The sequence below is a fragment of the Pelophylax lessonae genome, assembly GCF_965119305.1.
Source record: "Pelophylax lessonae genome assembly, chromosome: 3".
Lineage (NCBI taxonomy): Eukaryota > Metazoa > Chordata > Amphibia > Anura > Ranidae > Pelophylax > Pelophylax lessonae.
The window spans coordinates 261,584,661-261,598,255 of NC_138770.1; the positions used below are offsets into that span (position 1 = coordinate 261,584,661).

The window sequence follows — 13,595 nt, forward strand, 5'->3', positions numbered from 1 at the left end:
ACATTTTTGTTTGGCTTTTTTGGGCTTGTATAGTTTAAGGTGTTTAGTAAAAATATGTCCCAGAATTTTTCTGTGTCCTTAAACAGGAAACTAAGCAAGAATATCATCTCTGTATTAAGTTTTATATGTACACCATGACATTTTAAGCAGCTTTGTGTTCCTGAATACAGTAATGAAAAACAATAATTCTAAAGCAGCATTGTAACATTTTCCAAGCATTAAAGTTTTAATAATGTAATTTTTGTACTCATGAGAGCAGGGAAATGGTGACACAGAAAAGACTATCAAGAACACAGAGTTCTGGGTGAGACAGTATGCGCTGATGCACAAAAAATCAAAAGTGTGGCACAGTTTCATGACAACCAGACTTAGCAAGTTTTTAGTCTGCTAAACATGATCGCCAGTGCATTTCGAGTGATACTTTATAGTGTTTTAACATTCCATGGAGACTTAAATTGGCTTTTGCTGATCTGAACACAATCTTACATTTGTTGAAATATATATATATATATATAAAACAAAAGGTTGCCTAACATCTCTGAAAGCTTGAAGTCATTAGAGACAATAAAGCTGGCATTACATGCCTCGGTGGCTGATTCCCTTCATTGGTGGAGACAGAGGTTGCAAAGCTTTGCCCAACAAGGTGTTGCAGACAGCCCCAGGGAGCCAACAGGGCTTCAGCTTCAATGCAGCCTGCCTACAATGAAATCATACATAACAAATGGAAAGCCGAGACTGACTATGCGCAAGTGACTTGTGGCGTAAGCTGTGATTGTTCTAAAGAAAACCAATTTTCTCTGAGTAGCTGAAGTGGAACTTTTAGCAGCTTGTTAGGGAATATGATAAATCTCAGATTTCTACCAGAAATATTGTATTCCAATGAAAATATATATATTGCTGTTTTTGTAGTATAATAAAACTTCCATTTCGCCTAGAGTAATTTTTCCCCCTACGTGTTTATTTATGGCTGGTGTATAAAATCTTCATAAAGAAGGGAAATTGCAATACATAAGAAAAAGGTGCGCTTAAACATTGATCATCCAGAATATGGTGACGAGGTCATATAAAATGAATGAATAATTGTGACTGATTTACTACGTTCTTTTTCAGAACATAAATCTGTCTTATCAGGGTCTTGGGGACCCTTACCAACAAAACAACCTTCACCGTATTCTTCGACGACTGATAAGAGTAGAGAGACTATGGCTGGTTGATAACTCATTGAAAGATTTGAGTGCCATTCGATTGCCAAGGTATGTTACATAGTTACATAGTTAGTGAGGTTGAAAAAAGACATCAGTCCATCCAGTTCAACCTATGATGCGTGTGTGTGTGTTTGCTTTAACTGTACATTGTATACCCCTGTATGTTGTGGTCTTTAAGGTGTCCATCTAATAGTTTTTTGAAACTATCAATGCTCCCTGCTGATACGACTGCTTGTGGAAGAGAATTCCACATCCTTACCGCTCTTACAGTGAAGAACCCCTTACGCACTTTAAGGTTAAACCGCCTTTCCTCAAGTTTTAGTGAGTGGCCACGTGTCTTATTGTATCTCCTTTCTCTGAATAGTTTGTTCCTTATGCTCGGGTCACCAGTACAGTATTTGTACATTGATATCATATCCCCCCTCAATCGTCTTTTCTCCAGAGAGAAAAGGTTCAGTGCTTGTAGTCTTTCCTCATAGCTGATGTCCTCCATTCCCCTAATTATTTTTGTTGCCCTTCTCTGGACTTTCTCCAATTCCAGCACATCCTTCCTGAGGACCGGTGCCCAGAACTGGACAGCATACTCCAGATGTGGCCGGACCAGAGGATGTGTAAGAAGTGCTTTGCAAGCATTCAGGAGTCTAAAGAACGAATACAGTCCCCACTACCCTCCCAAGCAGAAACCCCCTTGGCAGCAGAAATAGCTGCTCTAGTATCCCATGGCAGCTGGCCGTGGACAAATTTTCAGGCATTTGATCACATTTTTTTTTTCCTGAATGGGAGGATCATATTGGCTGATCATACCCTTCATAAGAAGTTCTGGGTCACATGATTGCCTGTTCTGGAATCCCAGCAAAGTACACATTACATCTGGCTACTGTATGTTAAAAAGTTAGCACAACCTCCCCTGATGTCTCAAAAAAAAAAAAAGACCTGATACCTGCCCATGCTATTACATTGTGGGCTAGTTAACTCCCTGTTATAGCAATAAAGGTAAATAAATAAAATGTTAAAAAAATTCAATTGTAATTAAGTAAATAAAAATAATAAAAACATTTAAAAGCTATCCTGTAATCTTGTGCATACATGTGAATGCAAATATATGTGTAGGGCATGCATGTGTATGTAAATAGCCAATGCACCTAATGTGAAGTATCACCATGAACATTGGAGGGAGAGCAATAATTCTCCAGCCATATTTAACAGGTAATTCTAAACTGATAACCTGTAAAGGCTTTTAAAGTGTTGCCAATTGTCAATTATGGCTACTGTAGTTTTTCATCATTTTACAGGCACATGCAATTGTAATGCTTTACTACGGACTTGATGGGACTCCCAATTTTATATTTTACAAAAATGGGTATTATATTTTGTTTATATGTACTAAAATTAATTTTAGTGTATTTTTTCCCTAAAAATATGAATTTGCAAACAGTTAGTTACACGACATATTAAAATGCAACTGCCACACTTTTAATTACCCCATACGGGGCCTGTTTCGGAAAATCTATAATTATCTGGGGGTTTAAAGTAATTTTCTAGCAAAAAATGCAAATATTAACTTCTTTGTAAAAAATAAAAGATTGCCCCGGTTAAAAAAATGGTTAAACAAAAAAAGACTGCAATTGTTGATCTTTCATTTTGAAAATGCTAACTGCCTGTCTGTCATGTGATTCATACTTTCTAAGGTTCGAGATTCGAGCTGGTAATGGGCAGGCTGAATGTACTCAGTTGATCGATCCGATTCTCTTGCGATTATCGCTACCGGCTGCTATAGCTGCTAACAATAATCACTGTCTTTTCTTGGCAGGGATGGCTTCCCCAGCCCACCTCCTGCCGGGAGAAGACGATTGCTGATTTCCCTGTCAGCACTGTCTGTGCCAATGGGGGAACCATGCAAATTTCTTTCCTGCAACCCGTGGTTGCAGGAAAGAAATTTGCATCATGTATAGGCGGCCGAAGTCACTAACTAGGAATAGGTATGCAGATCAGGGATACTGATTTCACTCTGATTTTCAACAGAGACTGTAAATCAGCTAGCACTTTCAGAAAAAAGTCAGCATTGGTAGCCTATGTATTTCTCTCAGCACATATTTCCTTTAAACTAAATTTAGAAGACAATCAGGTTGCTTGCCAAGCATAAAATTACTCCTTCAGTAAACACTCTACATCGCCTTAATCGGCCATTAATATTCAATTTTTTTATAAAATAAATCTAGACTTATTAATTTTTAGAATTTCTTTAAATATTTATGGAATTTCCTTGCAGTTATTAATGGCATCAAATACACAGCATGTCGCAGTGCAGTTACTGAGCCATGTGGAATGGCTAACCAGTGACCAAATGGTCTGATTTCTATAATGAGTTAAATTAGCGCCAGTGGAAACAACATACTTTGTATGTAAAAAGTACAAAAGATGCTACAGGATCGATTTCTTAACTGGCTTGCATTCCTTCATGTAAATAAACATGCTGAGAATAGATAACTCACAGAGCTGTATTATTATGTATTAATGGTTTGTTAATATAAATAATAATTCATCACTACTTACTCCTCGGTGTTCACACAAGGTAGACAAATAGGGAAACAATTTGTGTCTGCTTTTTTGTGTGGTCTGCCGATAAATACAGTACTGTACAAAAGTTTTAGGCAGGTGTGAAAAAGTGCTGTAAATTAAGAATGCTTTCAGAAATAGAAGGTATAGGTAAAGTTGATCCAGTGAATATCCGATTGCCTCTCGGGGGATCAGGAAGGAATTTTTTCCCCCTGCTGTAGCAAATTGTATCATGCTTTGCTGGGGTTTTTCGCCTTCCTATGGATCAACTGCAGGTATAGGATTGTGTATATGGGATTGTATGTTTGGGTTTTCTTTACTGTTTTTTGTTTTTTATTGGTTGAGCCAGATGGACTTGTGACTTTTTTCAACCCGACTGTGTAACTATATACAGTAAGTATTTATAGTTTATTTTGATTAATTAAAGAAAAAGAAATGAGATGAACAGAAGAAAAATTCCAAATCAAATCATTATTTGGTGGTACTACCCTTTGGTTTCAAAACGTCATCAATTCTTCTAGGGGCACTTGCACACGGTTTTTGAAAGAGCTCAGCAGGTAGGTTGTTTCAGACATCTTGGAGAACTGTCTACAGATCTTCTGTGAATGTAGGCTGCCCTAAATCCTTCTGTCTCTTTATGTAATTCCAGACAGATTCCGTGATGCTGAGATCAAGGTTCTGTGGGGGCCAAACCATCACTTCCTAATGCTGAAGATAGTTCTTAATGAGATTGGCTGAATGTTTGGGGTTGTTGTCCTGCTGCAGAACACATTTGGGACCAGTCACATGCCTCTCAGATATTATGGCAGGATGGATACGTATATTCCTGTACTTCTCAGCATTGAGGACACTACTGATCCTGACCAAATCTCCAACTCCATTTCCAGAAATGCAGCCCCAAACTTGCAAGGAACTTTCACAATACTTCATTGTTGCCTGCAGATAATCATTATTGTACTGCTGTCCAGCCCTTTGGCGAGCAAACTGCCTCCTGCTACAGCCAAATATTCCAAATTTTGGCTCATCAGTCCAGAGCACCTGCTGCCATTTTCTGCACCCCAGTTCCTACAGTATGTTTTCATTCATAGTTAACTCACTTAGTCTTGTTTCCATGTTGGAGGTATGGATTTTTGCCCACAATTCTTCCATGAAGACCATTTCTGCCAGACTTCTCCAGGCAGTATATGGGTGTACCTGGCTCCTACTGGTTTCCACCAGTTCTTTGCTGATGGCACTGCTAGACATCGTCCAAAGTTTAAGGGAAGTAAGCATGACAAGACTTTTATCAGTTGCATTAAGTTTCCTTGGCCAACCATTGCATCTATAGTCCTTAATGTTGCCCAATCAATATTGTCCTCAATGCTGAAAAGTACAGGCAGATACTTAACCATCATTCCATACCATCAGGGAGACATGTGATTGGCCCCAAATTTATTCTGCAGCCGGACAGCTACCCCCAAACATAGCTAATGTCATTAAGAACTACCTTCAGTGAAAACAGAAGTCCTGCCTGGCCCAGACTGGCCATAGCGCAAACTGGGCAGGAGGTCCAAACCCAACCCAACTCCTGGGCCGCTGACTGGTACCTGTTTGTTGCCTGTTGATGACTGGGCTGCACAGCGTGAGGCAAATGACAACCACAGTCTCAACAAGGCCAATAGAGACCAAGGTCACTGCTCACCTTCTGTTATGCAGCCGTGCCTGTGTCTCTTCTCCTGTCTCCCCCTCCTCGACAACGATGTCATCCTATCAGCAGAGCAGGGGGTGGGAGGAGCTGAAGATCTGCAAATAGAGTGGGAGTCTTTTCATAGTACCCAATGGGTAATCATCCTCTTGTTAATGTGATTCAGATCTTCATCTCCTTCTGCCCCCAACCCTGCTGATACGATGACATTGTTGGCGGGGCGGGAGACCCTGGAGAGGACACACAGGCTGAATCCTGCTTCTGCCCTGCCGAAGGTAGGACTGTGCAGGGGAGGCAGAGAGTAAAAGGGGGCACTGGGATTAGAGAGAAAAGAAGGGGGGGCAATAACTGCAAGGGGTTGGGATTGCTAGGGCCTCTGTAATGTAAAGGGGCACTGTAATATAAAGGTGACTGCACTCTAAATGGGCACTGTATTTATTATAGTGCCCCTTTACATTACAGTGCAGAGGACTGGCTCTGTAAATATCCTGTCTATTTTTCCAGGCCTATTTTTTTGTCCCAATCCAGGCCTGGTCCTGGATGTTATGGCTTTGCCCCACAAAGCCCTGATCTCAAAATAATCATGCCTGTCTGGGATTACATGAAGAGACAGAAGAATTTAGGGCAACACACATCCACAGAAGATCTGTGGCTAGTTCTCCAGGATGTTTGGAGCAGGCCTTCCCGCCATGTTTCTTCAAAAACTTTGTGCACAAGCACTGTGTGTATCTAGGAGAATACTGGTTTGAAGGGTAGTCACACCAAATATTTATGTGATTTGGATTTCTCTTCTATTTGCTCACATTGCATTTTGTAAATTGTTGGAAAAAAAATAATCGAATTATATATTTTTGAAAGCATTCTTACTTTACAGCATTTCTTCATACCTGCCTAAAACATTTGCACAGTACCGTATATCTATATACTGCAAATATACTCTACAGTAACCATAGGCTTCTTTTGCTTATCACAGGTGTAAAGAATTAAACCTAAGCAAAAATCACTTTACAACCTTTAAACAACTGCCAAAGCTTCCTGCAATTCAGCACTTATCACTTGAAGAGAATAATATTGAAGCATTGGGTGGACTTGCAGACTTAAAGGATTCCCCACTAGAATCATTGGTTCTGAAGTCAAATCCATGTGAGTTTCTGGAAGATTATAGACAAAGGTAAGTAACTATTAACTATTAAGCTTCATTAAAATCTTTGTCCAATTTTGTTGAACCTTACCAATTCCTGGTTATACTGTAAGGCTCCATATCTGTGTATATATGCATAATATGTACTGTACATACACTCACCAGCCACTTTATTAGATACACCTGTTGAATTGCTTGGTAAGATAAATGGCTAATCAGCCAATCACATGGCAGTAACTCAATGCATTTAGGCATCTAGATGTGGTGAAGACAACTTTCTGAAGGTCAAACCAAGCACCAGAATGAGCAAGAAAGGGGATTTAAGTTACTTTGAACATAGCATGGTTGTTGATGCCAGAGGGGCTGGTCTGAGTATTTCAAAACTGGTAATCTACTGGGATTTTCACACACAACCAATTCTCGGGTTTACAGAGAATGGCCCGAAAAAGAGAAAATATTCAGTGAGCTGCAGTTGTGTGGATGAAAAATTCCTTGTTGAAGTCAAAGGTCAGAGGAGAATGGGCTGACTGGTTCAAGATAATAGAAAGGCAACAGTAACTCAAATAACCGCTCGTTTCAACCAAGGAATGCAGAATACCCTCTCTGAACTCACAACACATCAAACCTTGAAGCAGATGGGCTACAGCAACAGAAGACCACACTGGGTGCCGTGGCTGTCACAACAGAAAACTGAGGCTACAATTCGCACAGGCTCACCAAAATTTCACAATAGAAAGTTGTAAAACGTTGCCTGGTCTGATGATTCTCGAATTCAGATGTGACATTCAGATAGTAGGGTCAGAAATTTGGTATAAAACAACATGGAAGCATGGATCCATTCTGCCTTGTATCAACGGTTCAGGCTGGTGGAGATGGTGTAATGATGTAGGGGATATTTTCTTGGCACACTTTGGGCCCCTTAGTACCAATTAGGCATTATTTAAATGCCAGGGCCTACCCGAGTATTGTTGCTGACCATGTCCATTCCTTTATGACTACAGTGTCCCCAACTTCTGATGGCTACTTCCAGCAGGATAATGCACTATGTCACAAAGCTCAAATCATCTCACCACTGGTTTATTGAACATTACAATGAGTTCACTGTACTCCATTGGCCTCCACAGTCACCAGATCTAAATTCAATGGAGTACCTTTAGGATGGGGTGGAACGGGAGATTTGCATCATAGATGTACAGCCCATCATATCTGCAGCAACCGTGTGATGCTATCACACCAAAATCTCTAAAGAACGTTTAGAACACCTTGTTCAATCTATGCCACAAAGAATTAATGCAGTTTTGATGGCAAAAGTGGGTCCAATTAATGCGATGCTAGCAAGGTGTACCTAATGAAGTGGCTGGTGAGTGTGTGTATATATATATATATATATATATATATATATATATACACACACACACACAGTATCTCACAGAAGTGAGTACACCCCTCACATTTTTGTAAATATTTTATTATATCATTTCATGTGACAACACTGAAGAAAGTAGTGATTGTACAGCTTGTATAACATGGTGGATTTGCTGTCCCCTCAAAATAACTCAACACACAGCATCAATGTCTAAACCGCTGGAAACAAAAGTGAGTACACCCCTAAGTGACAATGTCCAAATTGGGCCAAAAGTGTCAATATTTTGTGTGGCCCCCATTATTTTCCAGCACTACCTTAACCCTCTTGGGAATGGAGTTCACCAGAGCTTCACAGCTAGGCTAAAGGAAGATTGTCAAGACCCTGAAACTGAGCTTCAGCATGGTGGCCAAGACCATACAGCGGTTTAACAGGACAGGTTTGACTCAGAACAGGCCTCACCATGGCCGACCAAACAAGTTGAGTGCATGTGCTCAGCGTCATATCCAGAGGTTGTCTTTGAGAAATAGATGTACAAGTGCTGCCAGCATTGCTGCAGAGGTTGAAGGGGTGGGGGAACAGCCTGTCAGTGCTCAGACCATACACTGCACACTGCATCAAATTGGTCTGCATGACTGTTGTCCCAGAAGGAAGCCTCTTCTAAAGATGATGCATAAGAATTCCCGCAAACAGTTTGCTGAAGGCAAGCAGACTAAGGACATGGATTACTGGAACCATGTCCTGTGGTCTGATGAGACCAAGATAAACCTATTTGGTTCAGATGGTTTAAAGCGTGTGTGGTGGCAGCCAGATGATGAGTACAAAGACAAGTATGTCTTGCCTACAGTCAAGCAGAGTGGAGGGAGTGTCATGGTCTGGGGCTGCATGAGTGCTGCCGGCACAGGGGAGCTACAGTTCATTGAGGGAACCATGAATGACAACATGTCATGACATGCCAAACATGACATGCCAACTGTGACATACTGAAGCAGAGCATGATTCCCTCCCTTCAGAGACTGGGCCGCAGGGCAGTATTCCAACATGATAACGACCCCAAACACACCTCCAAGATGACCACTGCCTTGCTAAAAAAGCTGAAGGTGATGAACTGGCCAAGCATGTCTCCAGACCTAAATCCTATTGAGCATCTGTGGGGCATCCCCAAACAGAAGGTGGAGGAGCGCAAGGTCTCTAACATCCACCAGCTTCATGATGTCATCATGGAGGAGTGGAAAAGGACTCCAGTGGCAACCTGTGAAGCTCTGGTGAGCTCCATTCCCAAGACGGTTAAGGCAGTGCTGGGAAATAATAGTTGCCACGCAAAATTTTGGACACTTTGGACCCAATTTTGACATTTTCACTTAGGGGTGTACTCACTTTCGTTACCAGTGGTTCAGACATAAATGGCTGTGTGTTGAGTTATTTTGAGGGGACAGCACATTTGCACTGTTATACAAGCTGTACACTCACTACTTTACATTCTAGCAAAGTATAATTTCTTCAGTGTTGTAACATAAAAAAAAAAAAAAAATATTTACAAAAATGTGAGGGGTGTACTCACTTTTGTGAGATGCTGTATATATACATACACACACATGTATCATCTAGTGGGCTCCACTCATGACATATATAATTCAGAAGGGATGCAGTGAAGGTACAGTTGTCTTGTATTATCTTTTATTCACTTTTATCCACACATGAACAATGGAATAACTGTTTCAAGTGTTCCAGCCCTTTCCCAAGTTCACAAGTGTGTAGGACATCAATGAATCATTGTTTAAAGTAATTGTAAAGTCTCGTGATTTTTTTTTTTTACAAACATGTTATACTTACCTCCTCTGTGCAGTTGGTTTTGCACAGAGTAGCCCGGATCCTCCTCTTCTCGGGTCCCTCTTTGCTGCTCTTGGCCCCTCCCTCCTGTTGAGTGCCCCCACAGCAAGCAGCTTGCTATGGGGGCACCCGAGCCAAGATGCAGCTCCACGTGTCCATTCAAACATAAAGCTGCTGTTTGGCCCCGCCCCTCTCTCTCCTGTTTGGCTCACTGACTTTGATTGACAGCCACGGGAGCCAATGGTACTGCAGCTGTTTCTCAGCCAATCAGGAGAGAAAGAGAGTCCCGGACGGCTGAAGGTCTCGTGGACATCGCTGGACAGAGAGGAGGCTCGGGTAGGTATTAGGGGTTGCAGGGGAGGCTGCAACACCCAGAAGGTTTTTTTATCTTAATGCAAAGAATGCATTAAGATAAAAAAAAAAACCTTCTAACTTTACAACTCCTATAAGCTGCAGAGAACTGGATCCTGGTAATTTGTTAAATAATACAAAGTAATAATATCAGTACCATAAGTTGTAAAGAAACCTGAAGTTTACATCAAAAACCTCTTCACAAAGATTTATAAAATAATATACTGTAGATCATAATCCTTGTTCCCAATGGATATACTGCTGATAATCTATGAATCCATCTTATTCCTCTCTATAACCGTTCCCACACCTGATCACTTCCTCTCCCCATTCTAGGTATCTCATCTAAAATCATAAAGCACTATCTTTGTGACCCATCCTAGCAAAATATCTAGAGACAGGTGAATTAATTTTGTTTTAGTCCAATGGGTGTGCGGTGCTGTGCTATCCTATGCTTTATTTTTTTAATGGTTTTCTCACATAGATAAGCCCACATAGGCAGATGGAAACATAAATCACTTAATAATGTGTTCCTATCTATGGCGAAATAGTCTGGATGTGTTGCCTTTCATAACCAAATCACAACTAAGTGCAAGATAGACATGGGAACAAGACAACTCTTTAGAGCTAAGAAATAGTCCATCTAAATCTGCTAGTGCATCTAACACTACCCTTTGCCCAGACTGACAATGTCCAAAGGTGTCTCCATTGATCCTCGTAGGAGTGGAGAAACCATAAAGCAGGAAGTGTGTTGCTGGCCAGATCACAAGATGAAAATAAAGATGAAAAAAAGCCTAAAACAAGAAAATTAATGCAGTCACCACATTGAAGGGGCTGCACATTGATGCCATCATCAACGTAAAGCCAGTTTTAATATAATAATAGAGGATTCACAACATATAGTCTCGCTAGTCCATCTCCTGCTTCATTATGTTACAACCAAGGCTTAAAGCAGGGCTCCACCCAAAAGGGGAAGCTCCGCTTCTCTGCCTCCCCCCCCCCCTCCACTGCCACATTTGGCACCTTTTGGGGGGGGAGTGGGTATCTGGTTTTAACCTGACCACAGCGAACTCAGCTGGAAGTTCGGCCCTTTCCTTCTTCCCTCCGCAGCCGGCCCATTCACAGAGCGCAGGGCCATTCTCCTAGGTTTTCCTTAGGCAAGATGGCGGCACCAGCACCCGAGAGCTGATTCAACTATATGTAATGAACCCACTATTTATTATATTAAAGCTGCTTTTACATTGGTGATGACATAAGCATTCTGCGTGTTCATTTCTACTTAACATTCCCCACACCACGTTTAAGGACTGTGCACTGTGATATATTAAAGTTTTGTTTCTGGGTTTAGGTACCCTTTTAGGTTTCTTTACAACTTCCGACATTGATTTTATTACTTTGTATTCTTTTTTTGTGAAAAACTAGTTCCTGTGTGTGTTTTTATTTATTGCCAAATTGCCATGTTCTAATGTGTCTCCTTGTCTTGATATTATGTGAACATTTTACCTAAATGTTGCATGTACACAAACTTAAAGCTAAGTCCAGGCAGAAAGGATATACCACTTCATACTGAAATGTTATGTACAGTAGGTCTCAGACTGGGAAAGGAAGGTGCCACACTGTGAGCCAAGGTGACTGAGTGGGCTTTTAAATTTAAACCGCGGAAAATCATTAGAAGACCCAAAATGAAGACTTATTAGAAGACACAGAAAAATCAAATATTTTTAAATTCTCATTGATTTCCCATCGATGAGTCCTTAGCACAGACAGCCTAATCCCTCCTTGCATGTAATAGCTCCCTCTTCTAATAGGAGTGTCTGACTACTGTCTTTGCTGGCCAGGCTCCTTTATCCCTCCCATCACCTCCCTACATAACCTGTTATGTAGATGTTGGAGAATGAGCAAAGGGAAATACAACCAACTGTGACTTGAATGATAGCTAGTAAAAGTACTCTGTATACTTATATACTGTGTGTATTTTCATAAGCATTGTAAATACAATCAAATACATGCGTGCATTTTTTCTACAGATTTCAATGTTTCCTATGCAGAGACAGATTTCTGCAAAGCTAACAAAAGCCATGGCCTAGGGCAGCACACATCCACCCATGTATCATTGTGCTGTCAGTAACACATTTGGAGCATCATACAATTTTCTAGATTGTCACAGTGTCTGTCAATGCAGTCTGGCTGGAACCTCATTGTAGCTGTCCCTTTCAGCAGTTTGCTGGTGGAATAGTGCATGTGTAAGGCAGTGAGATGTGACAAAACTGCCCAGAAACTGAAGCCGTGTTTGCACTTATAAAGGGAATCTGTGCTGGTTTTGTACATTTTTTTCTTTATCTTTTAAGGTCAGGGCAAAAACAATAAGACTTTTATAGTTTTTCATTGCACATTGCAATATTGCACATAAATATTTTTTAATCTATTTTCCAACCAGCAGGTAGAACTTGTGTCATATAAAACCTGTGGTTTAATGAGATCAATAGCTGAAATCTCATCCCTATGACAGATGTAGTTTCTATAATGCTGGATCTCAAAAATGCTAGGTTTTGGTAGCTATTGTAGACCAGCCTTTCTCATCCTTTTCAACACAGAGGAGCCCTTGAAATAAATTTCTGGACTCGGGGGAACCCCTGCTAAAAATTTAAAATCTACAACTCATGACACATTAGTGTGACAGTCAGTGGGAAGAATGATCCTTACTCTTGTCGTCATTGGGAAGAATTACCCCCTTACAGATAGCTAAAAGGAACAATGGTGTCATTGGGAACTTATCTGAGAGGCAGAAATTGCCCATTGCTTAATGAATCCCTAGCAACCACAGGAGGAACCCTAGGGTTCCATGGAACCCTGGTTGAGAAACCCTGTAGGTTTCATGTATCAAGGTGCAGTGACTTGGTGAGTCTACTCTTGAATCCGCCACTAGACAACATTGAGAGATTTTCAGTGTATGGAAAGAAGAGTAGCACAGCAATGGTAAAATCCAAGCTCAAAAAAAATATTTATTAAATTTTTTTTCCATAAAACCAAAGCTTTAGGGGTTATACCAGTGACTAGAGTAATTTTAGTGTATAGCAACCACTTTAAAATGTGAGCATTTTGCAGTTCAGTTTGTCTTTTTTGCTGAAAGTCTCAAATTCTTATAAGGCAGTTTTTTTGTAATCCCAGAAATGCATTAGCACCAAGTTTGGACCAGCCAGAAAGGGAGATGCTGTTGTGGTGTTATCTGTTTAGCATATCTATAGTGCTTTGGGAGTCCTATGTCAATTCTCTAGGCTTAGTTTTGGGTACCATCTTCCACCTTACCACTTGTCCCCTTTCCCATCCAAGCTCATTGCTGGTTTCGTTTAACCACTTGCCGACCGCCGCACGACTATCTACGTCGGCGGTCAGCCCCTCACAGGCAAAGTGACGTAGGGCTACGTCACTAGCTTGTGAGGGTCTAGGGAGCGAGCGCGTGGTCAC

The 13,595-nt window shown here is 40.9% G+C and overlaps 1 protein-coding gene across 1 annotated transcript in view; it reads left to right on the forward strand.

The window, feature by feature from the left end:
• The window catches only part of LOC309551402 (leucine-rich repeat-containing protein 56-like), a 60,577-nt gene that overhangs the window by 45,232 nt on the left and 1,750 nt on the right, over window positions 1–13,595 (forward strand). The window contains exons 5-6 of the mRNA XM_082251975.1: window positions 1,111–1,253; window positions 6,419–6,616. Coding sequence (XP_082108101.1) covers window positions 1,111–1,253; window positions 6,419–6,616 — 341 coding nt within the window. The remainder of the gene's footprint in view (window positions 1–1,110; window positions 1,254–6,418; window positions 6,617–13,595) is intronic.